The 27,409-nt window shown below is 42.0% G+C and overlaps 1 protein-coding gene across 1 annotated transcript in view; it reads right to left on the minus strand.

Moving 5' to 3' along the window:
- Positions 1 to 1,360: 1,360 nt before the first annotated feature.
- herc1 (HECT and RLD domain containing E3 ubiquitin protein ligase family member 1) overlaps positions 1,361 to 27,409 on the minus strand; it is a 54,215-nt gene continuing 28,166 nt past the window's right edge. The window contains exons 39-79 of the mRNA XM_053513840.1: positions 26,164 to 26,825; positions 25,833 to 26,049; positions 25,556 to 25,716; positions 25,321 to 25,437; positions 25,032 to 25,245; positions 24,832 to 24,953; positions 24,498 to 24,727; positions 22,412 to 22,680; positions 22,067 to 22,119; positions 21,762 to 21,962; positions 20,997 to 21,171; positions 20,635 to 20,902; positions 20,340 to 20,553; positions 19,817 to 20,022; positions 19,074 to 19,201; positions 18,834 to 18,973; positions 18,403 to 18,603; positions 18,125 to 18,255; positions 16,978 to 17,189; positions 16,745 to 16,865; positions 16,032 to 16,178; positions 15,821 to 15,922; positions 13,724 to 13,897; positions 13,252 to 13,602; positions 12,892 to 12,957; positions 12,673 to 12,798; positions 12,423 to 12,561; positions 11,531 to 11,712; positions 10,753 to 10,908; positions 10,530 to 10,652; positions 7,925 to 8,027; positions 7,645 to 7,814; positions 6,123 to 6,261; positions 5,838 to 6,007; positions 4,974 to 5,143; positions 4,627 to 4,792; positions 4,454 to 4,530; positions 3,412 to 3,664; positions 3,085 to 3,237; positions 2,173 to 2,478; positions 1,361 to 1,930 (exon numbers count right to left, since the gene is read on the minus strand). Coding sequence (XP_053369815.1) covers positions 1,745 to 1,930; positions 2,173 to 2,478; positions 3,085 to 3,237; positions 3,412 to 3,664; positions 4,454 to 4,530; positions 4,627 to 4,792; positions 4,974 to 5,143; positions 5,838 to 6,007; positions 6,123 to 6,261; positions 7,645 to 7,814; positions 7,925 to 8,027; positions 10,530 to 10,652; positions 10,753 to 10,908; positions 11,531 to 11,712; positions 12,423 to 12,561; positions 12,673 to 12,798; positions 12,892 to 12,957; positions 13,252 to 13,602; positions 13,724 to 13,897; positions 15,821 to 15,922; positions 16,032 to 16,178; positions 16,745 to 16,865; positions 16,978 to 17,189; positions 18,125 to 18,255; positions 18,403 to 18,603; positions 18,834 to 18,973; positions 19,074 to 19,201; positions 19,817 to 20,022; positions 20,340 to 20,553; positions 20,635 to 20,902; positions 20,997 to 21,171; positions 21,762 to 21,962; positions 22,067 to 22,119; positions 22,412 to 22,680; positions 24,498 to 24,727; positions 24,832 to 24,953; positions 25,032 to 25,245; positions 25,321 to 25,437; positions 25,556 to 25,716; positions 25,833 to 26,049; positions 26,164 to 26,825 — 7,501 coding nt within the window. The 3' untranslated portion in view covers positions 1,361 to 1,744. The remainder of the gene's footprint in view (positions 1,931 to 2,172; positions 2,479 to 3,084; positions 3,238 to 3,411; positions 3,665 to 4,453; positions 4,531 to 4,626; positions 4,793 to 4,973; positions 5,144 to 5,837; positions 6,008 to 6,122; positions 6,262 to 7,644; positions 7,815 to 7,924; positions 8,028 to 10,529; positions 10,653 to 10,752; positions 10,909 to 11,530; positions 11,713 to 12,422; positions 12,562 to 12,672; positions 12,799 to 12,891; positions 12,958 to 13,251; positions 13,603 to 13,723; positions 13,898 to 15,820; positions 15,923 to 16,031; positions 16,179 to 16,744; positions 16,866 to 16,977; positions 17,190 to 18,124; positions 18,256 to 18,402; positions 18,604 to 18,833; positions 18,974 to 19,073; positions 19,202 to 19,816; positions 20,023 to 20,339; positions 20,554 to 20,634; positions 20,903 to 20,996; positions 21,172 to 21,761; positions 21,963 to 22,066; positions 22,120 to 22,411; positions 22,681 to 24,497; positions 24,728 to 24,831; positions 24,954 to 25,031; positions 25,246 to 25,320; positions 25,438 to 25,555; positions 25,717 to 25,832; positions 26,050 to 26,163; positions 26,826 to 27,409) is intronic.

Genomic DNA, 27,409 nt, shown 5'->3' on the forward strand with positions numbered 1-27,409 from the left:
TATGGCTTTAATGTAAATGTTTGTGCTGATCTGATCAGGTTCGAGTCGTCACATCCGTCGTCTTGGCAACAAATCAAACACTTTGAAAAATGGACAAATTAAGAATCCACAAGCAAAAAACAGCTTGAGTTTCTAAAAAAAAGCATTGAGGTTTATTTTTTAACACTAATTGTCTTTCTTGTATTTATATAAAGTTTATGACTGCCACTGTTTTTCTTCATGTGATGGTTTAGAATGTTTTGTTGTACATGACCAGTAACATTTCCTATCAAAAATCTGACTGATTAAATAAATTATTCTCTTACAGTTTCTTCACTGATTGTGGAATCAGAGCTGTGTAGCACAAAGACGATAGGTGAGTCCACAAGTCTATTTATATATATATATATATATACACTGCATATATACTGCATATATACTACTCAGCAAAAAAAGAAACGTCCTCTGACTTTCAACTGTTTCTACTTTCAGTAAACTTAATGTGTAAATATTTGTATGAACACTAAAAGAGTCAACACCATAAGACGTGAACTAAAAATGTTTCCCAATGTGTCCCTGAATGAAGGGAGGCTCAAAATCAAAAGTACCAGTCAGTATCTGGTGGCCACCAGCTGCTTAAAGTACTGCAGTGCATCTCCTCCTCATGGACTGCCTATTGCGGACAGTCTGAGCACTGATGGAGGGATTGTGTGTTCCTGGTGTGACTCGGGCAGTTGTTGTGGCCATCCTGTACCTGTCACGCAGGTGTGATATTCGGATGTACCCATCCTGTGCGGGTGTTGTTACACGTGTTCTTCCACCGCGAGCATGATCGGCCGTCCTTCCTGTCTCCCTGTAGCGCCGTCTTAGGCGTCTCACGGTGCGGACATGGCGATTTATCGCCCTAGCCACATCAGCGGTCCTCATGCCTCCCTGCTGCATGCCTAATGCACGTTCACGCAGATGAGCAGGGACCCTGGGCATCTTTCTTTGGGTGTTTTTCACAGTTGGTAGACAAGTCTCTTTAGTGTCCTGTGTTTTTAGAACTTGGCCTTAAATGCCTACTTTCTGTAAGCTGTTAAGGTCTTAACGACCATTCCACAGGTGCATGTTAAATAATTGATTATGGTTAATTGAACATACATTTACCAAAACATTGTTTAAACCCTTTACAATGAAGATCTTTGAAGTTATTTGAATTTTTACAACATTATTGTTGAAATACACAGTCCTGAAAAAGGGATGATTCTTTTTTTTTGCTGAGTATATATATATATATATATATATATATATAATATATTGTATAATATATAATTATACAATATATTAAATATATATTATATTAATTATATTATTATACTATATAAAAAAAAACTAGATCCAAGTTTAAAGCTTTTAATTGTCTCACTATTATGAAACTGGGTGAAGGCAATTTCAAAATTAAAACAAAATAAATATGGAATTAAAACAATTTCTAACAAAGCATTATACACAATGTACAATATTCTTTCCTTTTGTCAATTTTAGATTTTTTTAAACTGAAAATATTAATGCAGAAAACATAAAAAAAAATGGGGTGGCAGCATGTGAAAGAAAGAGAAAACTGAATATGTCCTAGTTGATACTCTGGCCCTCGTTAACTCCATGTAACTTCTTTAACCTCTAATAAAAGAAAAAAAATAATTAAAAAAGAGGATTTTTATGTTTGATGTTTAAAAAGAGCAGAGTCCGATTTCAGTGTGAGTCTTTGTGCGTTGAGGCTCGGTCAGTAGTCGGTGTCCGAGCCCTCTGTGTTGTCCACATTCCGAGACAGCATGTAGTTGTCCATGTCGATCGAACGACAGTTATTAATAGCATAGCGTAGCCGCTCCGCCATCACTGATTGGCTGGAATAGGGTGGGAGGCGGAGTTGGAAGAAACAGGTCTGGGAGGTGGGAAGACTGTCGTACGGCTGCGGAGAAATAGACAGTGAGTGAGAAACAGGGACAGAGAAAACCATTATCAAGAGGAGAGACAGAAAAAGGCAGAGGGGCTGTGTGAGAGTGAGAGGTGGCAAAATGCATTAAAGAGGGACAAAGAAAGTGAGAGAGTCTGCTTATGAAAGAAGGGGCAGAGGAAAGAGAGAGTGTGTATGCGAGAGAGAAAGACAGAAGGAAAGAACACGTCTAGGGGAGGGACACAGGTGTCTCTTACCCGGTCCACCTTCATGATCTGGAAGCGCTGGGAGATGTCGGCGGTGTTAGCAGGGAGACGCGATCGTCCGGAGACGAAGCGCATGAACAGCATGCGCTCCTCGTTAGAGAACTCGTCGAGAGTCTGCCAGAACCACTGCACGAGCTGCTGCTGCTCCTCCACCTCCCGGTAACGCACCACCTTCTTCAGCACCTCAACGCTGATCTCCGCCAGACCACACACCATCTGCTCCAACTGCCGAGCGGTCAACAAGGAGAGCAGAGGGACTGGCACGATCCACGACATGCCCTCCCGCACTGCCGCCACCTGACACACACACACACACTTCTTAATTAGGTATAGCCATCCTCCGAGTCAAGATTCCTGACCACACCAGGTTATCTCTGCCAGGAGATTAAACCTGGCCATTGAGTAAGGTTAATATACACTACCAGTCATAAGTTTGGACACCCCTTCCCATTCCATTTTTACATAGACAATAAAGCTAAGACAAATAGTTTTAATAAAACACTATCCGAGATCAATCCAAATATTTCATGAGGCTCAAAAGAGGACATCCACGCGCACAAATCCATGAAATACAATCATGTGCATGAAAGTCTAAGCTCTGCTAATGTCAGTGTGCCAGTATTTTGGAAATTAATGCCTGACAACCACCAAATTAATCTCTTCATGCCTATTATCATCCAGGAACTTTCAAAAAACATATGCATCACCAATATTGGGAGTACTGAGAGACAAATTAATTTAATAACTTCCACTTTGTCCTTTTTTTTTTTTTCTATCTTTAAAATAATCTTTCTTACATTTTTGTTCTTTGCAGTGTATAATTCCTATAATGTGTACTAAATATAATTTAACCTTAAGAGCTACTCATGATAACATCTAAAGATGAAATGCGCGCGCACACACCTGGCGATCAAGCTCATGTAGCCGGTACTCTATAGCACGTTCCACATACTCCTTCCTGTTGGAGAAGGTCAGTGGGATGCTGTTTCCTCCTGGAATGATTGGCACCATTTTCCCGTCAGCACTCTGACCCACAAACGAGTCCAGAGGAATCATCTATACAAACGCAAACATCATATTAATCCCTTATCAGTTCTAAAATAGTCTAAAATAATTATTACATATAAAACCCAATAACTTCCCTAGAAACAATTAGAGATGCTTCCCAATTATTGTTCAATTTTTAATAAAAGTGTACAGAATGTAAAATTCAAATTCTGGTGCGAGAACCTCATGGAAGTTCTGCTCCGTGATGCTGCTGTCTTCCAGGTGCAGGATGCTGTTGAGTGTCTGGACATACAGCAGGTCCACCTCCTCCAGGTCCTCTAGCATCAGCGGGATACAGCACAGCTGCTTCCACACCATCGGAGCCAGATGCAGGTCCAGAGGTTTCTTGGTGCGGATGGCGACGCCCATCAGGATGCCCAGGAACTTAAACTGCAATAAATGCTCATCCAGACACGCTGAGGGGTTCAACAGGAATCTAAAGTTTCACACACACACACAGTCAAAAGACCTCCCAAATTACATAAACAGAAAAAAATAATTATGTATATATTTTTTAAATATTTGAAGTATGTCAGAGTTCTTCTAAGACCTTACTTTACAATAAATTGACTTTACTTGCATCAATAATTTCCAGAGAAAAATACTATATTTTATAAAATATTTTACATAATTATTTACTACATGTACTGTATGTACTTACATTAATTAACTTCTCTTTTAAGTTAGTCATTTAAGATATTTAAAACTAGTTAATTTTCTTAGTAAATCATTTGTTAAATACTTATTTATTTTACTTATAGTATATGCCTGAATAATAATTAGCCTAATTTATAAATTTTATAGTAAAATCATAAAAAAAAATAGCAGGTTAAATATTTACAAATATTTAATTATACTCACTTCTATGCCAAAAAAACCCCTAAAATATATAGTACCATATTAATGATAAGCGAGCTGTAAATAAGTCTACACACACAGACCGGCCCATCCTCCGTGTATACACCACCATTTCATTAATGATAACCAAGTTATTATTTTAATTTGACTTAACAGAAACAATTTAATTATTATATAAACTATTCTGACTTAAATTTAATGTCTTGTGTAAATGCTTGTACAAACAATTTATGAATAATGTTTATAAATTATTAAAAGCTATACAAGGCTATCCAATATCATTAATGGCGGTAAGTAGCGAGTTAGCTAATGTTAAAATGGGTTTTGGTAATGACGTGAGTGTAAAGAATAAACCTGAACTCCTGACCTGTCTCTGTTGTACCCCACTTCTGCTGTGGCATTAGGAGAGGGGATGAGCAGGTCCACAACCCCAGTTTCAAGCTCCTACACACACACACACACACACACACAGTGATACAACAATATCTAGCTATGTTTTTTTGTTTAGATTTCTTACCGAATTTAAAAAGGTGAACATACTTGACACATCTCAGTAATCGTGTCATCAAAAACTCCTCCTGCGTCATCGGCTCCCTCTCCAACCAACTTCACCTTCCACGCCCGGGACGGCAGCCTAAGATCAGACGCGTTCAGCTTCACGACCTGCCGAGCGATCTGCACGAAGATGGGCTTACACTTCCTCCCACTTCGTGTGTGTGTGTGTGTGTGAAAGAGAAAAGAATTTAAATTAGTTTTAGAATTTAGAGCCGTCTTGCAGTTACAGGGCAATTATCCAATACCCAGACCATAAATACCCCCTCACTGATCAATGTCCCCTGTGTTCAGAACACACTGTTATGGTAGTTAAAGATAAATGAATTACTGACCGAGTGGAGATCCTCTTGACGGTGATCTGAGGGCCGTAATTCTTGCCCTGCACCATGGTCTTACCGATGGAGCGCACCATCGGCAGCATGTACACACGTGGAGCCAGCAGAGGGCGCAGCTGCCCCTGTACGATACCCCATGTTCCAGGATTATAATGAGATGTGCAACTCTGGAACAAGACACACACAAAATACACATGAGAGATTTAATACTTACTAAGTTTTAACACACACGAAGTACAATAATACTTGTTTATTTACACAGTCACTTGCACAAGTATTAATCCTTAAAATGTTAGTCTTAAACTGAAATTAACAACATAAAAAGCTAAAGTTTTGCCCGTTTTTTAAATCTGATCAATGCAGTCTAGTGATGGGTCATGAACGATTCGCTCTTTTTGAAGATCTTTAACATTACTCAGAAGAACGTGTAGTCTCAGAAAGTGATGTGTTTATTTTCTATAAACGCAAAGAAAATGCGCAAAGCACTGAAAAACCTCCGTAGCTTACGTACATTGCACTGCATAGCGTCCATGACAGTCATGTGACAAAAGATCAAACAACTCAGACTAAAAGACTCATGAGATGACCGGTTGTTTCTTCTTCCTGTACATAACCTACAGTGTTTTTTTGTCACGTAATAAAAAAATGAACAATTCGGACCAGAAAAACATGAGAGGTTTCTGATCAAAAGAAATTAACGAAATTAACATTTTGATAAACGAGATTCAAAGAACCAAATCACTAAAATGATCTAAACTTCCCATCACTAATCCACTCTTGACCACTCAAAGACCTTTACTGAAAAAAAGGGGGATATATTTGCATATATATATACAAATAAATACAGACTACTTTGGGAACCTGGTTGTTAGGGCTGAGGTTGAGCAGTCTCCAGGAAGAGTACATGAGATCAGAAAAGTGGTAGAGCAGACGTAGACGAGCTCTCAGCGCCTCCATACTGACGTCTCTCAGAGCGCCGTACTGTGGAGGCACACACGCGGGCAGACCGAGCTGCAGCGGCATGGACGAACCTGTGCAATCCACAAAAAAAATATATATATATATAAAATTATATATCAGTGTATATACGTGTGTGTGTGTGTGTGTGTGTGTGTGTGTGTGTGTGTACCTGGAGCTGAAACGTACCTGGTGGTCTGGGTGGAACTGATGGTGCGGTCCATGCGGCACTGTGGCAGCGCCCGGCTGAAATCTGCTGAATGGTTTTACCCTGCACAGCTGTGATGAGAGTCGGCTCCCGTACGTGGTTGGTGTGACCCAAACCAAGCTACAACACACACAGAGTTTTATCTTCAGTTACTTAGAATCTCCACAGTTGGCGGTCAACCTCTTCAGACACTTAGAAGAGACTTGAATAACTTCCGCAGGGAACATCTACACCTCAAAGACCTGGACAACTGTGTACCTTTCTACAAAGCTTAAAGACATCTACATCACAAGATATCTAACATACAGTACTGCAGTGTTAAAATATAGATACAGACCATGGTCTGGTGGAAATGGGATTTATTTACTTATATTGGTACGTTATTAACGACTAATAACGATACATATCTAAATGAATAATATAGTTGCAAGCAACAATGACGGGCCCAAGCACCCTGTGCCATCACCACCCTGGGGCACCGCACAACCTGTGTGTTATTAAAGTGTGTTAAGACCTTGAAGAAGCCATCGCTACCTGCTAACTTGCACAAGTCACACACTATACAGAGCTGATATCAGTTAGGGCCCTAAATATTTTTGAATGCATTGGTGTGTGTGTGTGTGTGTGTGTAAGGTGTGGATGTGTCAGTCTGTGTGTGACGAGTAAATGTGTTTGTGTGTGTGGTGTGTGAGTCTATGTGTTAACATTAGTGATATGTGTGTGTTAGAGACATGTGACTTGTGTGTGTGTGGTGTGTGTGTGTGTGGTGTGTGTGTGTGTGGTGTATGTGTGTGTTTTTGCGTGCGAGCGTGTGAGACAAAGATGTGAGTGTGTGTTAAAATTTGTAATGTGTGATACGAGTGTGTTTGTGTGTGCGGGTGTGAGTGAGATGTGTTTGTGTGTGTTTGTGTATATATACACACGTGTGTGTCTGCGTGCGCGAGTGTTAACATTTGTGATGTGTACATGTGTTCAATAGGCCGCTGATGCTGGAAAATAAGCCCCCTGAGGGCCCTGGGCCACACGACTCTCAGGCATCCTAATGGCAGCAGATTCCAACATGTCTGCCAATTTTCATGAGTTTTTGAGCATGTCCAAAAAGTCCAAAAGGGGGAGGAAAAAAAGGAAAACAAGAGGGTCCTATAGTGCTTGGGCCCTAATAATCCTATGGTGCATAAAACTCACATTCAAGTCACTCAAAACTCAGGTCACATTCTTAGCAACTACAGCAAGCTGCTGTCAAAGTATTATTTTATATAGTTTTTAATTAAACTTAAAAAAACAAATTGTATTATTATGCCTATGAAAATGATCTAACAACATAATATGGGAGATAGTGATGTAAGATTTCCAGATACAGTATCTCACAAACTGATTAGGCCACTTCTAAAACTTATCTAACCCATTTTTTAGCCACAGAAATCCAGTGCCTCTGGATAACAAATTTTGGTATCGCTAGATGAATTAGTTTTTAGCTTCATTTCGTACAACAAGTGTGTTTACCTGTCCCTCAGAGTTGCTCCCCCAGGAGTAAACGTCTCCTGTAGACGCCAGGGCGAGTGTATGCTCCGCCCCAACTGCAATATCCTCGATAAACACGCCCACCAAGGCTGGGACCTGCTGGGGGCGGTTGTGATTTCGTGCACGCCCCTCTGGCAGACCGATCAGGCGATCTACGATATTGTAATGACAAACATGTTAACTTTTATTTTTAGTAATGATACATCACTTTTTTAATAAGAATATTTAGAAATAAAAAACTAAGCTAAATGCATGTAGGTACCTTGCCCAAAAGTGTAAACATTTCCATCTTTGGTTAAAGCCACAGAGAACTGGGTTCCACACGCCACCTTCTTAATTCCAATTCCACAAAGAATGTCCACTTTCTATAAAACCAGAACACACCCAACCTCGAACATGTAACTGTTTACCATAATCATGTTCATCTCGCATCCTAAAATAAAATACACATCACAGTGCTGACTCAAATCACACTTGGCTTGGGACTGATTCAAAACAACTGCATTTGTGATGTTAATTCTCCAGAAGAAAAAAAAAATTATGATGTTTATAGATGTTAAACTTTGAATGTTTATAGATGCGGGAGGACTTGTTTCTCCGACAATCCACAACGTAAAAAATATACAAACCAGGGTTGCAACTAATGAGGATCCTGATGGTCACATTAAGTATTACAATAAATATTTGTCTATTTGCGTTATAAATAGTGCCGTAACTCTGTGTCTCTTTTTTTAGCAAATCAGGTTATAAACTTAGTATGAGGTCGTTTTAGACTTGGGCAAACTAACAATAAAGACTAACACTTGATTTAAGATATACTGCATGTTTTAATTAACTTTACTGCTGATGATGATAAGTTAAACTAATACATGAGATAGACTCATTACATGCTAAGCAAGATAGTTCAAGCCATGATTTTTCAGAATTGGGATGATTATGGCTTACAGATCATGAAAACCCCCAACTCCACAATCTCAGAAAATTAGATTATTACATGCAATTAATAAAAAAAGGACTGTACATACTGTAGAACATTTTGGACCTCTGACAAGTAAAAGTATGCATATGTACTGTACTGGTTTGGGCCCCTTTTGCAGCAATTACCGCTGCGTGGCGTAGCATGGAAGCTATTAGCCTGTGGCACTGCTGAGATGTTATCGAAGGCCAGGATTCCTAAAATAGCGGCCTTCAGCTCTTCTGCATTGTTCGGTCTCATGTCTCTCATCTTTCTCTTGGCAATGCCCCATAGATTCTCTATGGGGTTCAGGTCAGGCGAGTTTGCAGGCCAATCAAGCACAGTAATCCCACGATCATTAAACCAGGATTTGCTGCTTTTGGCAGTGTATGCCTCTTCATTCCTTCTCCAGACTCCGGGTCCTTTTTATCCATAAGAGATGCAAAAGTTGCTCTTATCAGAAAAAAGGACTTTGGACCACTGAGCAACAGACCACTTCTTTTTTTTTCTTTAGCCCAGGTAAGATGCTTCTGACGTTGTTTGTTGTTGTCTGTGTGTGGTGGCTCTTGATGCACTGACTCCAGTCTCAGTCCACTTCTTGTGAAAGTCCCCAACATTTTTGAATGACCTTTCCCTGACAATCCTCTCCAGGCTGCGGTCATCCCTGCTCCTTGTGCACCTTTTTCTTCCAAAATTTTTTCCTTCCACATAACTTTCTATTAATGTGCTTTGATACACCACTTTGGGAACATCCAACTTCTTTTACAATTACCTTGCGAGCTTTCCCTATTTATGGAGGATGTCAATGATGGTTGTCTGCACAAATGTCGGGTCAGCAGTGTTTCCCATGATTGTGCTTCCTACTGAACCAGACTGAGAGACCATTTAAAGGCTCTTAAAGGTGTTGTGGCTTAATTAGCTGATTAAAGTGTGACAGTTTAAGCCTAGAATATTTAACCTTTTCACAATATTCTAATTTTCTGAGATTGGGGATTTGGGGTTTTCATGAACTGTAAGCCATAATCATCTCAATTATGATAAATTACGGCTTGAACTATATTGCTTTGCATGTAATGAGTCTCTTATATTAGTTTTATTAGTTTTATTAGTTTTAAGTTGCATATATATATATATATATATATATATATATATATATATATACACACACACACACACACACACAACCATTAAAAAGTTTGGGGTCACTTTCTAACTCTGTGATCGTTCATGATTTTTATTTCTTTCTACATTGTAAAGGAATGCTGAAGACGTCCAAAAAATGCATTAATCTCCTTTGAACAGTTAACGGTGAGATGTTTCTGCTACTTCTGCTCTGTAAAGACTTCATAACATCTCTAATCTGAGGTGCTGTTAATTGGTCATTTTTCAGGCTGATAACTCTAAATGAACTTCTCGTCTGCGGCAGAAGTAGGTTTTGGTTCCCCCCTTCTGGGACGGACTTCATGAGAGCCAGTTTCATTTTGGTGCTTGACAGATTTTGCAAATGCACTTAAAAATAGTATATATATATATATATATATATATATATTTTTTTTTTTTTTTTAAAGGAGAGGTAATAATAAAGATGAAAGAAGAGAGAAAGAGAGAGAGACAGAGCAGACACAACATCACACATGCATGTGAGTGAAGGATTCACTAACAAAAACAACAAAGTGTCAGACATATCATAAAAAAATGTAGATGACATCACCAAATAATCAACAGTTATATTCGTATTTTTATTCGGCCATTACTTCTGTCGTCGATTTTGGAGGACAATACTGATTATTCTTACTATAATAATGATGGGATTATTTATTTATGCTTTTTCTTTTGTCCCATGCACAAACACACATCCACACACACACACAGTGTGTTCGGTTCAGGGTAAGGTCATTTGTGAGGTCTATACCTGGGGAGAAGATTTAGCAGTGGAGTTTCCCAGACCGAGTTTCCCGTAATCTCCGTCTCCAAACGCCCAGACGGACAAACCATCGGCTGACACCACTAAAGTGTGGTTCAGTCCGCACGCCACCTAAAAACACACACACACACACAGAGCTTACAGCAACATCTACTCTACTATTTGTAACCTATTTGTACATGTAATGATGTAACCATCAACCTTTTCTTACCTGGCCGATCTGTTGGCCCTCCAAAGCCGTAACTCTTTCTGGAAGTTTCTTATTAGACGTGTTTCCCAGCCCGAGTCTTCCATAGTCGCCGTTCCCAAAGCAGAAGAGCTTACCGTCTGCTGTGACAACGGCCGAGTGTTTAAACCCACAAGACATCTGCACGCACACACACACACGGGGCATAAAATTCAATTTGAGAGCATGACAAAATGTTATAAGGTGGCAGCCACATCACCTCCTGCAGTGTGTGTGTGTGTGTGTGTGTAAGAGTGTGTGGATGTGTGATAGAAATTTCAGAAATTCCTGTAGGTTTGGGGTCTGTGCCCTGCTGAAAATCACATTTGGGATCAATCAGACTTGTATTTCTCAGCATTGAGGACAACATTAATCTTTATTCAGCGTAGAGAGGAACGAGGACTCAGAGAAGTGATGGTTAATCCCATACCATGCTCTGATCTCAACATCAGAAGAGCATAATCTGAGATCTGAAGATCTGTGGTTAGTTCTCCAAGATGTTTGGAACAACCTACCAGCTGAGCTCCTTCATAAACGTGTGTGCATGTATGACTGGAAGAACTGATGGCAATTTTGATTTACTAGTTTGTATTTCTCTTGTTCCTTTACTTTCTACTTTGTTAATTGATCATAATAAACTATAAATACTTCTATTTTTTAAAGCATGCCCATGTGAAACTGCCCTTGTAGCAAGCTGGCCAATCGTGTAACAAAGGCAGAAAAGCAGGCATGTGTGTGTGTGTGTGTGTGTAGTGTCACTAACCTGCACCACCTCCTCTCCTTGCAGAGCCTCTATCTGGCGCGGCCGGCGCTGGCGGTCACTGTTGCCGTGGCCCAGTTTGCCGTAGTCGCCGTCTCCCCAACTGAACACCTCACCGCTCTCAGTCAGAGCCATCGAATGTCCGTCAGAGCCACACGACGTGACCAGCTGAGTCACTACAAACCCTACACACACACACACATCCACAGACACCACTTGCTATTTACTATGTAACATTAACCCACCAGCATTCACTTGACGCAAAGTTAAATAATCGTTACGTTTTCATTACAGCTCTTCTGCACGATGATTTTAATCAACCTGGTGTCATAGATTGTTATAAAACATGCTTTACACTTTCTCTTGTTAATAAAACCATCTTCACTGAATATATTTTGTGGACAAAATATGTTGATGGGCCTAGGAGGAAGCTTATCTACCTAGAAGTTTTATATTCATTTTAAGGTTGCGTCCACAGTCTAGACATTTTGGGGAAAAACAGAAACTAACAACTACAGTTTTGTAAGTTAGGGACTGAATCCTATAGAGACAACACCTGTGTATAAGCTTCACTAAATCTACTCTGCTTCTCTGTGTATCTGCCCACTTGTATCTTTATTAAGAAGAAAATCTTAAAATTATTTTACAGTCTAACAGTAGAGCAGAGGAGTTTTGCACATCGCAGGGCTTGGACAAGGATTAACTCATGAAATTTTATATTAGCTACCACTTACAACCTCATCAGTTCGTATTCAGTCCAAAACAAAGCACTGAAGTGGAGCCACACTGAAGTTTTTACTGTTATGAAAGGATAGCTAATAAAATTATGATTTATCCAGCTCTGACACAGGAGTGTGTGTGTGTGTGTGTGTGTGGTGGTGGTGGTGGTAAGTACCTTGTAGTGCTGAGATGACTGTAAGAATGTGCAGATCGTCCGAGTTGCCCTGACCCAGCCGGCCGTAGCTGCCCTCTCCACACGCTGACACGGTTCCGTTCGCCTGAATCACAAATGTGCAGTTCTGCCCACACACAACCTACACACACATGCACATACACACACATATTCACTAGGTGACTAGTCTTTTACCTTTTTGCCATTGGTTAAATATTGGTGTGAGTGTGTGTGCACACGAGTGCGCTCGTACCTGTTGGGCCTGAGAGAAGGACGCAGCAGGTGTTGGCACCAGAATGTTCCGTCCTGCTTCAGCGAGCTGACCGTGGCGTCCTGCGCCCCACAGATACACCTCACACTTCCCACCCAGGTGCCAGTCCTATTCAAGATCAATCAACACACACAGACGTCTCTACCTTTCCTGCAGCAATAATGAGTTATTCTGGAACAAAGATGATTGCTATGTTCTAACCTCAGGCCTGGAGGTGGCCCATGACATCAATTGCTCGTCCATCCCAGGAGCCCATTTACTGTTGTCCTGAAACGAGTAGAAGAAAAGAAGAAGGAGAGAAAGAATATTCATATTCAAGTTATGACATCAAAATAATGTTAAATTTTTTTTTGTTAAATTGCGTCTTCCAAGTAAGATGTGTGCACCCCCCATAAATGTTATTTGGTAAACGTGTGGCGAAACTGTGAAACACGTCTACCGTAGACTGATGTTAAAGATAAAAAGGCTTCCCTTTCTTAAGAAAGAAAAATGACACTGATATGGAAATCTGTCACTTTTAAAAGGACTAAGTGTTGTGTAAAGAGTTAAGTAAGAGCTTACCATCAACAGTGCCATCTTGTCCTTTGCCACAGGCTCCAGATCAGGCACACTGAATGATTCTGGGAAAGTGTGACTGCGAGCGAGCGCCTCGGCCGTCTTTACGGTGGTGGAGAAGCAATGTAGCCACGCCCACTCGCTGCTGCCCCATGAGTGCAGTTGTGTGGAAGGACAGGATGAGGAGGAAGAAGAGGATGAAGATGAGGAGGATCCAGGCTGGGAGGGGCAGTGGGCCAGGTGGAAAGGCACCGGAGGGCGACACAGTAATGTGTCCAACTGAAGCCCGACGGCCAGAGACGCCAAACACTGCATGTACGGACTGTGGATCAGCTGCTCTCCACACACCACGTGTGGCTATAACACATACAATAAACTTGTTGAGAGCATACTATTGAATTCTGGGTTTGTGATTGGTCAGCTGATGATGAGTAAATAACAGAAACACAAACAGATATATAACAGACAAACGTAGCACCTTCTCATAGGCGTACTGCTCCTGAAGCATGATGGGAAGTCTCTCGAGAAAAGTCCTCATGCAGGGAGCCATGTTCAATCCCACAACCCCCTGCCTCTTCAGCGCAGTGCGGCAGGTCGCTAACACGTGATTAGCAGCCATGAACTCCGGGGAGAAATTCACCACCAAAACATCCTACAAAAATTACAAAATAAAAACATAAATAAAAACTGATACAATAACTAAATTTTATATTTTCCACAAACTTTAATTTATTGTTAGTATTTATTTGTAATTATTTTTTATTTAATTTTATTGTATTTACTTTATTTATTTATCATTTTATGAAAGTTTTATAAAGTTGTATAAAAGTTAAAAACAATCACAACTTGAAAATAAATAGTGATTAACCAATTTTAATTAATTAATCTGTATAAATATTACATGAGTTTTGTTTAAATTAAACGTTTGTAGCTCTAGTGCGGATAATAAGATGACTGAGGAAACATCAGTGTGTTGAAAACAGAAGAAAAGCGTTTTGCTGAAGTATGTCTTAGCCAAGTTGAAAAGAAGATAGCAGAGATGGTCACCACTATAGGACAGACGGGGCTCACAATATGATTACTGCTGCAAGGAGTTTACCATTAGAGAGATTTTAATTTAACATTTGTTAAAGGTTAATGTTTAAAGGTTATAAAACTTTGTAAGTTTAAAAAGGTTATGAAACTTTCTGTTTCCTCAAATCAGTTAGTCGTGCATTTCTTATTCTAACATTGCAAGTTTATAAAACAAGTAAATATGTGTATTTTTAAATTTTGATTAATCTTGATTAATAGCCTATAACTGTGATTAGCTAGTTTTTTTTTTTTTTTTTTTAATCGACTGACGGCACTAGCTTATTTTTGCACTTAGTACTTGTTTGAGGGTCCTTTAGTACTAAATACTAGGAGGAGTTTTGGTCTACTATTAGGAGTTTTGGACTGGAAAGTAAAATCACCACCTCTATAAAGCTGACAAGGAGGAGACAAGCATGAAGTGTTTTTAAAAAATCTCCTGATAGTCAGTTGTTTAGTAATAGCTGACGGTAGTAGCTGTCAGTTTTTATAAAACACAGATCAGATGACCTGGCACCCCAAAACATCATCGACTGTGTAGACTTTACACTGGACTTCAAGCCAGTTTATTCTGTGCCTCTCCTCTCTTCCTCCAGATTTCAGGAACTTGATTTTCAAAAGAAAATGCAAAATTTACGTAAAAATGTACGTAAAAAAAGAAGACTTCGGACCACTGATGTACGGTCCAGTCTTTTCTCTACTTATCCCAGGTAAGATGCTTCCAATTCTTAACAACTCTTAACTTTGATATTAGGAATGTAACAGTTGTAATTCATTTCTTGTGGTGGCTCTTGATCTACTGAATCTAGCCTGACTCCACTCCTTGTGAAGTTTTGAACTGACAATAGTCTTAAGGCTACAGTCCCTTTTGCCTGTGTACCTTTTCCCCAGCAAACTTTAAAAAAATATTTATTTTTTTAAAGGCAACTTTTCATAAAAGTTGCACCTCCTGTGGCTTATCCTCCCTATGGAGGGGCGTCGCTGATCATCTTCTGTAGAAATGTCAAGTCAGCAGTCTTCACCCCTTTGCGAGTACTGAACTGGACTGAGAGATGCACTGTATTTATACTGTAGTATAATTATAGTAATTTACCCCAAATGGTAATTAAATCTACTAATATTTTATGGTACTGGATTTTTTATTTTTCATGACATGTAAGCCATAATCATCTCAATTAATTTAAAAAATGGCTTGAAATGTTTATTTTACAAGTAATTAATCTAAAACGAGTTCTATTTAATTAAATAAATAAAAAACTTTCACCTTATTTAATTTTTTGAGATGCAATGTATACACTCAGTAAAATAGTAAAGAATTGTACTTTCTTTGTCATATTACATATTTTACATAAAACATTTGTTTTTACCAAATTTTTTTAAAAAGTTGGTCTTATACATTGTTGTCTGCATTAAAATATATTAGTTAAACACACTTTACTACAAGTTAAAACATTTAAAAAAAAAAAAATGTCATGTTTTTATAATTGTATAACGAGCGTGTAACCTTTGAGCGGTTGGAGCAGATGGCCACTCCGACATCCGGGATCCACACGGTGCTCTGAATCGCTCCTGAGCCCGCAACCACCGTCTGTAGCACAGAGCCATCCTACACACACACACACACAAACAAATTCATAGCACCACAGAACTCAGATAATATATAGGGATGTGTGTGTGTGTGTGTGTGTGTGTGTGTGTGCTCCTGTTTCACTGACTCTGAGAGACCATATGTTCAGGAGACCACCAACACCACCGGAGATCAGAGCGAGACCATCAGGACTAAACGCTATCGTCCTAACCGGAGTCATGTGACCTCGTAGCTGAAAGACACACACTGCCGCCTCACGCCACTGGGGGGTGAACTGGAGATCACACACAGACAGATAACTCTATTAAACATCAACAGAATAAAATTTTTTATTAATTTATTAATTTTATGAATTTTTCACAAAAACATCTCTAGCTGATCTAGTGATTATGTGAACAAAATGCCTTGTATGAGAGAGAGAGAGAGAGAGAGAGAAATACATGGTAACCATGACAACACTATTACTAAAGGTCTTTACAGGTCCACTAGATTCTAAGGACCTGAGACTCGAATCTGTGTCGATCTCTGAGTCGACTGAAATAGACCCAAGAATATGCTTTTATGGCTGCAGCACAATCACCTTAAAAAAAAAACTGTTCTCGCACTGTTTGCTGGGATTTGAACCTAGCCCTTCAGCATGGCAGGTAAAAAACCAACTAACAGCGCTCAGCTTTTCAGTCATCACCAGAACTAAAGTAGAAAGTAAAGAGAATCTGAACTGCACTTAAAAGAGCAAATTCAAGTGGTGACAAAAATCCCCTCATATTCGCTCTACGAACAGGACCGCCTCCGCGCCGGACACACTAAAGGACAAACTAACAGTTTTTTGTGTGACCTTACCCTGGCTTTTGTTTTGCACTCCGTTTCCCACCATGCATTTGTGCTGGCTGAGCTGGACTGAGAGAACGCTGTGGGGTCCTGAGGCACGGTCCACACAGACACCAAACCATTCTGACAACACCTGAAAAACACACACAGAGTGTGTGTGATGGACAGAGTGTACGAGAGATATTTTAACTGTGTGTGTGTGTGTGTGTGTGTGTGTGTGTGTGTGTGTGTATATATATACACACGTGGCCAGCATGTGCAGTGCTTTAGGTCCCTGTCCAGAGACACCGCACCAGGCAACATCGTTCACTACACTTGGGTGATTGATGCTCTGGAGACACACCCAGCTCCGTCCAAGCCCCGCCCCAGACTCCGCCCACAGGCACACCATCTCTTCTTTAGCACAGCTTAATAAAATTTGCCCTCCGGGACCCCAGCGCAGGGAACTGATGCTTTCCTAAACAAACACAAGAAGGAATTCAAGATCCAATTGTCAGATTTGTTCTTAAGTACTACAAAGTGGGTCTTTGACACAAATATGTAATATCAAAGAATCTAACAGTGTTGTCTCTGTGCCTTTAAATCGCGAGAGGAATTCCGGACACCATTTTGTCTCAGAGCTGTTTTCCACCGTATTAGGCTATAAACTTTGTTTTGTTGAGAATTTTCCGAAATTAGGAATATTCACTATCGGGATAGCTTTACAGAACAGACATTTTCTACCAATGTGCTCCCGGACTGATTTACTGAAACCAACGAGGCTGACTGATTTCTCCTGCACACATACAATACGCCAGACTTTTTATACATTCACTTACACGCTGAGAATATTGTACATAATTGTAAATATTGCTATCTGAGGCACTGCAGTGCATCAGATACCAATATTTATATATTATATATAAAAATATATTTTTGTACAATTCATACAAGCAATGTCTGTACAATGTCCGTTCATATTTGAGAAAATTGGTAACTTAAATGTTTGTAAGTTGGGGACTAAGTTTATTGCACTTTTTCTTAGTAAAATTTTTTTTAATCAAAAATGTGGGTCACACCAGTGGAGGGATTGGGCTGCAAAGTCATCACTCCTCACCACCGGGAATTGAACACTATTACTCTGCTAAGGAACGGGACTGAGGGATAGTGCGGTAGGGTTGCCTCAAGAACAGCATCCAAGTCTTTTATTTCCATACAAAACCGGCAGGCCAAAATGTTAAGGTCAAATTTATGTAATTAAAAATTGTTAAATTAACTTACTTATTTTAATACCAGTATTAACATTATTTAATGTTTTATTTAGATACAAAATAGACATAGTAGTCTTTAAACAAATCAGAATAATATTTTGCTATTATGTTTGGCGCTGTGTACCTGCAGTGCATTTCTAACCTTATGAGCATCGATGACGACGACAGATCCGTTCTCCAGCGCTTCCTTACAGCCGATCAGAAGCTTTCCGTCCGCGTATCCGACAGCAAACGGCCGATCCTCACTGTACCACGCGATGTTCATCACAGCCGCTGAAACACACACACACAAAAAAACACGAAAATAAAACCAGAGAATAAACAGCAAATGCTTAGTTACTGTGTGTGTGTGTGTGTGTGTGTGTGTGTGTGTGTGTGTGTGTGTGTGTGTGTGTTTGTTTGTGTGTGTATGCCCAGTACCATCTTTCCTGTAGCAGTGCAGTAGTTCGGTTCTTTGCATGTTTGAGGAACCTAGAACTTCAATCAGGCCCAGGGTTCCATCTATACGACCAACCAACAGGAGATCTCGAGGTTCTCCAGCCCAGAGGCACCCCGCCTCGTTCTCCGGCCACGTCAAAGACGACACCCAGTGAGGCTGCAGGTCCAACAAACCCTTACCCCCTTTACACAAACACATACACAGAACTAATTCACTATCTGTGTATATTCAAGATAAAGATAAATAACTCCAGTTTTTAACATTCAAATGTAAAGCTGTTTCATCCTTTATCTTGCACAAGCTTAAGATATAATTTAAGTTTATACAGAATAACTGAATTAAACAAATCATTAAACCATTAACTGTGGGAAACATTAAAGGAAACTTTAAAGAGGGAAAACAAAACCCTCACCATTGACCTGCCAGATGTTGACCACTTTCTCCATGGCAGCTGCTAGAAACTTCCCGTGGACACTCCAGGCAACAGGTGCCAGACACGGTTCACCTGGAGAACCCAGTCCGCTAGAACACTCCTCAGGGGAACAACCATCTCTGATAACGCACAGCCATAGAGTAATTATTACACTCTTACACCACACACCTCCGTAAATACCAACATTCTCAAGCTCAGGGAAAAGTGTGAAGAACACACGTTTTGTTAAAGACACACGTCTGCTGCAGGGTGTACTGGTTCTTGTTCACATTCCAGACTCGAACAGTTCCATCAGTCCCACTAGTCGCCAAAAGACCTTTCTTATTACACCACCCACAGGAGATCACCTGGAGAGAGCAAAAACGGTGATGAAAGATAAATGCAAAGTGTAGAGACGAAAAGATTCCAAATTCCATGAAGGTGCTTAATATATATACATGTATTTTCTGGCCTTAATGGACTGACATACGCAAGTTTAGGTAACTTTAAATAAAACCAAAATAATGCATTCAAATCACTATTTAAAAAGTGAAGTAACTGAAGCAACCCCAGATTATAACACTGCCTAGTACAGTGGACACTATGCAGGATGGGTGCATTCATGCTTCATGCGCTTCCCTTCTTACCCTGACACGCCCATCACTCTGGAACAGGCTCAATCTGGACTCAACCATGTGCTTTTTCCATCACTCCAAAGTCCAATCTTTATACTGCGTAGCAAACCGAAGCCTTTTTTCTGACAAGTCTCCCTAACAAGTGTTTTTCGTATGGACACGCAGCTCTCACCACATGATGTGTATGAAAATGCTCTTACTTTCACAATTAAACATTAATCTGATTTTTATTTTTAATTTACCATGCAACTTTAATAAAAACTTAAGTAATCTCTGATTTCTAATCAAAATCTTTGAAGTCTTTGCAACAACAGACAATGAGGTTCCAATGATGGGCTTGGGACGTACTCTGCCCTGGTGAGCCTCTAGCTTGATAGTTGAACACTTGCGCAAGTCGCCCCCCATGTCAGCGAAGGTCTGTGGTCGGCTCTGGTTGTCGCGGTCGTGGGCGGCAAGTGTCCGCACCAGCTGCTGCGCGGCCCACTGACGGTGCTGGGAGGAGAGGCGGGACGAGAGGCAGCACGCCGCCAGCGCATTGGCCAGCTCCAACGGCCCTACAGAAGGGGAGGGGCAGGAAAGGTGGGCATAGAGAGAGGAAATTAACCCTGCAAGGACACACCAGGGATTAAGGACGGAATTGAGGGAGACACACAAACACACATTGAGAGGAGCGATGAGTGAAGATAACAAAACTGTCTGCTGCTATGTAAGCCAGAACATCTGCTATAGCGGACAAACGATGTGAAAATAAATAATTATAATGTATAAAACGTATAAAGTTCCACTGATCCAGTACATTACTGCCTACTGATTGGTCAAATAATTTTTTTAAAAATGTGCCGTGGAAAATCTGACAATTGGCGCCTCTAACCTCTCTTCTCCGGTTCGGCCTTGTCATAACCGGGTCGTAGTCTTGCTCCTTTATCGGCCAACAGCGCCACTAGAGCCTGAGTCACGACAAAATTTGGCGATGTGACAAGTTTGTTTTCCTCAGCCACGCCCCTTAGGAAACTGGGCAGAAACTTTCTCTGGATCGGATCGTCCACTGTGGTCAGGTTCATGCCTGTAGCTGCCGAAATCAGGTTCTGTGTGGATAACAAAAGACGAACATGATTAGAGGACCTGAGAGTCAGTGTGAGAACAGTTACCAATAAAAGGGGACTCACTTGGGTGCACAGCTGGACGAGCAGCTTGGCGGCGTTGGGGCTGTTGGAGGCGAGGCAGCCCACGGCAGTGCTAAGGTAGGCCAGACAGGAGATGGGTTTGGTGGGTTTATTGGTTCCACGCGGCCGCTCTAAAGCACCAGGGCCTGAGGCGAGGCCGGTGGAGAGACCTGCGCGACCGGCCGCCGCCAGACACATCAAACGTACCAGGGTCCTAATGTCCGTCAGACCCAGAGCCTCTAGTCCAGCAGCAAGACTGCAGCTAGAACCACTGAGATTCACAGACACATACCAAACACACAATTGGATAAATGCTATAAACGTATACAGGTAAAAGTCATACACAGACACGCACACAGACTCACCTGACCGAAAGCAGAGACAGCGCCCTCATCACCATGGTTCTGGCCACCAGGACTTGAGCAGCTGCAGTGACTCTCCTCAAAGCCACCATACGATCAGCGGAACACTGAAGACCCGCCGCCTGCTCACCCAAACACATGCGACCTGACGAGCTCTTATCCACCGAACTCTGGCAGCCTGCGGGTGATGTACAGACAAACTTTAAACTCTTTATAATAAACATCAATTTTAGGCTACAGTCTTTCCCCAAAGTACTTGAGAAGGGTTAAAATATAATAAGAAAAAAGGCATAAAATTTGATAATTTAAAATCCATATTACTTTAACTTCTTAAATGAAAATCAATATATGTTCATTAAGTAATTAGTTATTTGATGATAATTATTCAGTGAACAGTGATTCAAAATGAGTGATTAACTCTTTATTGGCTTGGGGGGGATTACTTCATTCTTCATGCAGATTTTTTCTTTGATTAATCACTTAATATTTTAAATAGGTTAAAAATATCATTTAAATTAATTGCTAATTTCTATTAAGTTATTAAAGTCATTTATATTTAAAAAATAAACAGAAACTAAAACAGGATAAAACAACCAGACACAACCACTTAAATCCCTCAAATATTCAAGAAAGGAAAAAAGAAACTTATTTGAATTATTATTATTTTTATTTCTCATTACTGCTCGATAAAACACCTAAATAATGCAGAGAGTCGTTCTGGGTTCGGAAAACTTCTAATAGTAATGTGTGAGCATGAGAGTGTCTTGCCTATCTGCAGGAGGGTCTCCTCCATGCTATTTGTGGCTGTAACCATGGCGACGGAGGCTCCGAGGGGGTCCGTGTCAGGAAAGTGAACAGCCTCGGGGACGGGTTTGCGTTCAGTGAGTCCGAGCGGCGCTGAAAGCAACTCGAACTCCTCCTCGCCTGTCAGCTTCTCAGTCTCGTCCACGTCCAGCATGTCCCAGTCCTCTGTACAAAGCACACACAAAGTTTGGTACACCTACATCCTGAGCAGTCAGTCTTAAGCAAGTGATGGTGTTTATTATCAAAAACACACAAGAAATATTGAATACCTTCATAAACACTGTCCTGTTTTCCCAGCAGATCAGGAGCCTGGCCCTTATATCTGAAAATAAATAAATCAAATAACTCACATTGTCTTATTTGACTGTGCAAACACGGTGTATATTTACACGATTTGCATCATTGGCCGCTGCAGGTTCACAAGATTTTGTCCAACATTTAAATAAAATTCTTTTATGAAAAAAAAACCGCAAATGCACCAAATAATAGATAACAATGTAGTGAAATGTGGTGAGAAATTCCACTGAAGATGGAACCAGGATTGTCATCATGTTCAACCAAACAGTGACCTACACTCGTTTCTAGCCCCGCCCACACGTCCCTGTAAGACTAACCTCTCCTGCACCACTCCTTTGTGCTTGCTCTTCATCCCCAGGTACTTTTCCCTGCAGCTGCCACACAGAAGGTAATATGGGTTCCCGCTTCCACACTCGCCTCCGAACCAGCCATCCACGTAGGACCCGTTGCTACGGTAACCCTGGCGGTTGGCGCTCCGCCCACAGCCCGGATGACTCTTCTTCATGTGCTGGTTGAAGCTGGATACGTTCACATCGCAGAGTTCGCAGACCACCACCTCCTCACGTTCCTCTGACTCACACACGTGCTACACAGAAACGCACATGAAAACCATAAGACGTCTCGAATCACTAAAAGTGCTCGTGCTGTTCACAGGGTGTGGTTCGAGGCTGTAGCATACAGCAGTATTAATGTGTTAGTAAGAACAGGAAGAGCTTTTTATTTAATAAAATACACAAAGTACAAAACAAACAGAGATTGCTGCATGAAAGAGTAAGGGAAAGTGACGGTGCTTAAAAACAGAGAGGTGTGTGTGTGTGTGTGTGAGAGAGAGAGACAAAATGAAATACTGAGTGACTAGGTGACATAATAAAGCAGAGTATCTGTCACCACGCTAAAGATCAGCACGACCCAGACTGTTTTACTTCTCTTACTCCTCTAAAATCTAAAATTTCCACAATGGAATTAAAGTGGAATTCCAATTCACATTGCACATTTTATTTATTTATAGTTATATATCCCCTTTTCCACGAAGACGGGCCTGGCCTGGCTGATGCAGACAGCTGTTCTCTGAGGATAGTTCAGGATTGGAGTTTCCTACAGTTTACCTGAGCCTTTAGGAACAAACTAGACTCCATATTAACTTAAACACTTCCAGCCTCCTAACACACAGTATGACTGCAGATCAATTCCTGCTATCCGTTATCACTGTTGAGTCTGGTTCCTCTCAAGGTTTCTCGCCATGTCAGGAAATTTTTGCCACTGTTGCCGTCATTTTCAGCTTGTTCATCAGGGACAGTCTTATTTTGACACATTACACATTCACATTTTATATAAACTGTAATAATTCTTCTGATTGTGTAAAGCTGTAAAGCTTTCAGCAACGGGTCGCCACAGCGAAATACCGCATAACAACTTGGCATAGGTTTTATGCCAGATGCCGTTCCTGACGCAACCCTCCCATTTTATCCGGGCTCAGGGCCGGCACTGCATCCAGTGGTTGGGGGGTTCGGGCACTGGCTTGGAATCGAACCCGGGCCTTCCGCATGGCAGGCGAAACACCTATCACTGTTAAAAGCGCTATACAAATAATATTTTATTGAATTATATTAAACAATGTGGAATTCCAAATGAGTTCTTGTTTTCACTTACATTACATGAGCTATAAACACTTGTTCCCTCACCTGCTACTCTTTACTCCCTCTCTCTTTCTCAAAGCGAAAATGCAGATTCTTACAAACTACCAAAAACTTCACTGACAACAGAGACTCTATTCATTAATGTTACATAAACAACTCTTTACAGAAACTTGATTACAGTGAAACCTCGGATTACGATTAACGCGGTTTGCGAGTGTTTTCCGAAAGACGAGCAAAGATTTTTAATAAATTTTGACTTGTAAAACGAACAAGTCTTGTTCCGAGTATCATGTATCATGCATCATGCATTTGTTTTATTTTTACTTTATATTTTGTGTTAATTATTTTTATGTATTTATTTTTTGGGGCCTTGGAATGATTAATTTGAGTTAATTAAATTCATTAATTGGAATTTGAGTCTGTCCAGGGTGTACCCTGCCTCGTGCCCTAAGTCTCCTTGGATAGGCTCCAGGTCCCCGCGACCCTGAATACAGGATAAAGTGGTATAGAAGATGAGTGAGTGAGTGTTTTGAGATACAAGCCCGTTTCCGGAACAAATTATGTTTGTAATTTAAGGTTCCACTGTACATGCAAATCACAACAACACATTTGCAGCTGCACTACAGTCCAATCTGCCAATCCAATGAAAGGGTAATCAACACTATGTGCATGCGTGCGCGCGTGTGTGTGTGTGTGTGCACGCTTGGTTAACAGGGTTAGCGTGAGTAAGAAAGTAGCTGCAGCCCCAGGCCGCGGTCACACACACCCATGTTGGCCAGTCCAGTACCTCCGGAATCCACATTCCCAGGATGTCAGAGTCCGAAGCGAGCTCCTGGGTGAACATGGCCTCCATGGCTTCTTGGTCCAGCTCCAGCTCCAGCTCCTCGTCCAGGTTGAAGTCGTAAACTCCGCCCAGTGTGCCAGAGTCCTGCTGCAGTCCTGACCCCTCCCTGCGTACCTGCGAGCGGTGAGCCTGCACCGAGTGGTATAGCCCAGCTGCAAGAAAACACACCAGCACACCAGTGAAGCCTTGCAACACAATGATGATGATGATGATGTTTTCAAGTCTGTGTGTGTGTGTGTGTGTGTGTGTGTGTTACCTGCACGAGCCAGTAGCGTGCGAGCTGCCAGATCAAAGCGATGCTTTCTACCGGTGGCTGAGCGCCCACGGGGGGCGTGGCCAGTGGAGGCAGAGGCGGAGTCTTGATCCAAGCCTTCATTGCTGAGATCAGAGCCCAGTGTGAGTGACTGAATTTTTAAAAACTGTAGCAATATTAAACGCGATAGATCTTATGTCTACCTCTCGCTGAATCCCTCCTCTGGCTCGGCGGCGTCCGCATTGGGGATGTCTCCAGGTGAGCGCAGGTAGGCCCTCTCTGCACTCTTGCCTCCTCCAGCCGCCCCCGAGCAGTCAGAGGACATGTTGCGCTCCTCTGAGTCCTCGGTGCCAGGGTGCTCGATCATCCACATGGCCAAAACTGTGATGTTTTGAGCGTCAGCTTCACCTCGAGCACCTGAATTTAAAAGTTCAGGTAAAAACACACACTGGGCTTTAAGACGTGTGAGTGTGCGTGTGTGTATACACATACCTGTGGCTTCTAAAGCCTTCATGATCTGTCTGAGGGAGAATCCCATCTCGAGCAGGGGTACAGCGATGGCGGGGGGAGGAGGAGACGTGGACAGACGACTGCTGGGGTCCGACAGCGCTGTACACAATAAAATATAAACTTTGGCCTCAAAATGAAATGCTCAACTCATAATGGGTGTTAGGACCAGAAAAAGCATCAGCATCATACAAGGTTAAGGTCGAGTGTGTGTACACACCTGTCCTGTTGGTAGTCCGGGTGGGCTGAGATTCAGGGGAGGTGAAGCTCTGTCTACGGCCGTGTTCATCTGAAGGAGACGTGGGCAGGGACGAGACAGGCGGTGTCTGTGCTCGCCGGGCAGGCAGCAGCGTGGTGGTGGGGTAGCTGGAAAACATCTGTCTACTCACACATACGCACACACATGCACACACAAACAAACACACTTCTAAATAACTACAAGCATGTATTACATATATGACATATTACCCATGATCATGTATCGTGTGCATGTGCACCTGAGCAGGCTGAGGGGCATGACTCCTGGTGATTCCGAGGCTGGCGCAGTCTCCGCATCAGTAACGGGCGTGGTTGCCGTGGTGACGGGTGTGGTTGCCGTGGTGGTGTCCTCTAAAGAGGAGCTCATAAATGAGGTGCTGCTGGAGGCAGAGGGTGAGGTGGTGACCGGCGTCTGGAACTGCTGCTCACCTTCCAGCTCCTCACACTCACCATCCGCTACACACGGACACAAGCACACACACACACACACACCATTCAGAATGAGCTACTTTGATAATAAAGTGCGGTCATTCATAGTAAAATGTGTTATATATTATGTTAGAGACTCACATTGTTTGACTTTCCCGCCCTCCTGCTCCTCCAACACACTATTGACAACGAGTTTGTAGATCATGGCCTGCGCCCGCTCCAGTTCAGCCAGTCCTAGCACACGTTTGATGGGTGACCTCATCACGGCCCGCTTCACCATGTGCCTCATGAGGAACTGCAGCGCCGAGCGCATCTCTGCCTCCTCCTGCGAGACGCCGACGCTTGGGCTGCCGCAGTCAGAGTTGTGGCCGCTGTCAGGCACCGCCTTGGGGATGAGCAGGAGCTCGGCGTACTTGCTGCAGCTCAGAAGGACACTCAGGCTCTTCATGGCGCCGAGGCAGAGGTAGGAGAGCTGCACGGCGTGAACCTCGGCCAGCACCGGGGCCTTTTGTGGCTCAGGGTGGGCAGTGGGGTGGGCGTGGGAACGCACTTCGTCCAGGCTGTGAGAGACACGCAGGTCACCTGGGCTGTCTTCGATCTCCGGCTCGTGAGTCTCGTGCCGGTGGCGGCGCTCGTGGCGGCGTGAGGAAGAAGAGCAAGAAGATGATGAGAGCTTGGCACCGTCATCCTGCAGCGAAGCCAGAGCGGTCAGATCCAGAAGCAGTGCGGCAGTCAGACCTCGGAAACGCGCCACGTCGAAGGGCAGCGGCTCACACGGCTCCAGGTTATACAGCGGCGTGTCACTAGGTGACCAGAAAGCGGGGAAGCTTCAGTGAGGAGTGGACGTGAAAGAACATGGAGGTAGAGAAGAAGAGAAGAAGAGAAGAAGCAGAAAAAGGTAGAGAGAACGAGAGTGTGAGGGAGCATGAGGTGAAGAGGTCATGCAAAGATATGAAGCTAATAAAAAAGTATGAAAAAGAGTGGAAAAGACTGTTAAAGAAAAGAGAGGAGATAAAAAGATGACAAGGTTCGCTGAGAGAGCACGAGAGGGAAAGGGAAAGGACAAAGAGAGAGACGGAAAAAAGGAGATAAAGAGAGAAAGAATAAAAGTTTGAAACCAAGTAAAGGATGAAAAGATGTAACAGTACATATAAGGACAGAGAGAAAGAGCCAGAGGTAGAGGAGGAAAGACAGATGGGAAGTAATTAAAGGATGAGAAGATACAATAAAAACATACAGAGAGTGATGAAGAGAAAGTATGTGTAAGAAAAAGAACCAGGAGAGAAAGAGAAAAACAGTGCCAAAGAGAAAGAGAGCGCGACAAGAAAAATATGGATGAGAAAAAGGAAAACGGTGAAATAGACTAAAAGGAGGTACACAAAAAGAC

This window comes from Clarias gariepinus, chromosome 15, assembly GCF_024256425.1.
Source record: "Clarias gariepinus isolate MV-2021 ecotype Netherlands chromosome 15, CGAR_prim_01v2, whole genome shotgun sequence".
Lineage (NCBI taxonomy): Eukaryota > Metazoa > Chordata > Actinopteri > Siluriformes > Clariidae > Clarias > Clarias gariepinus.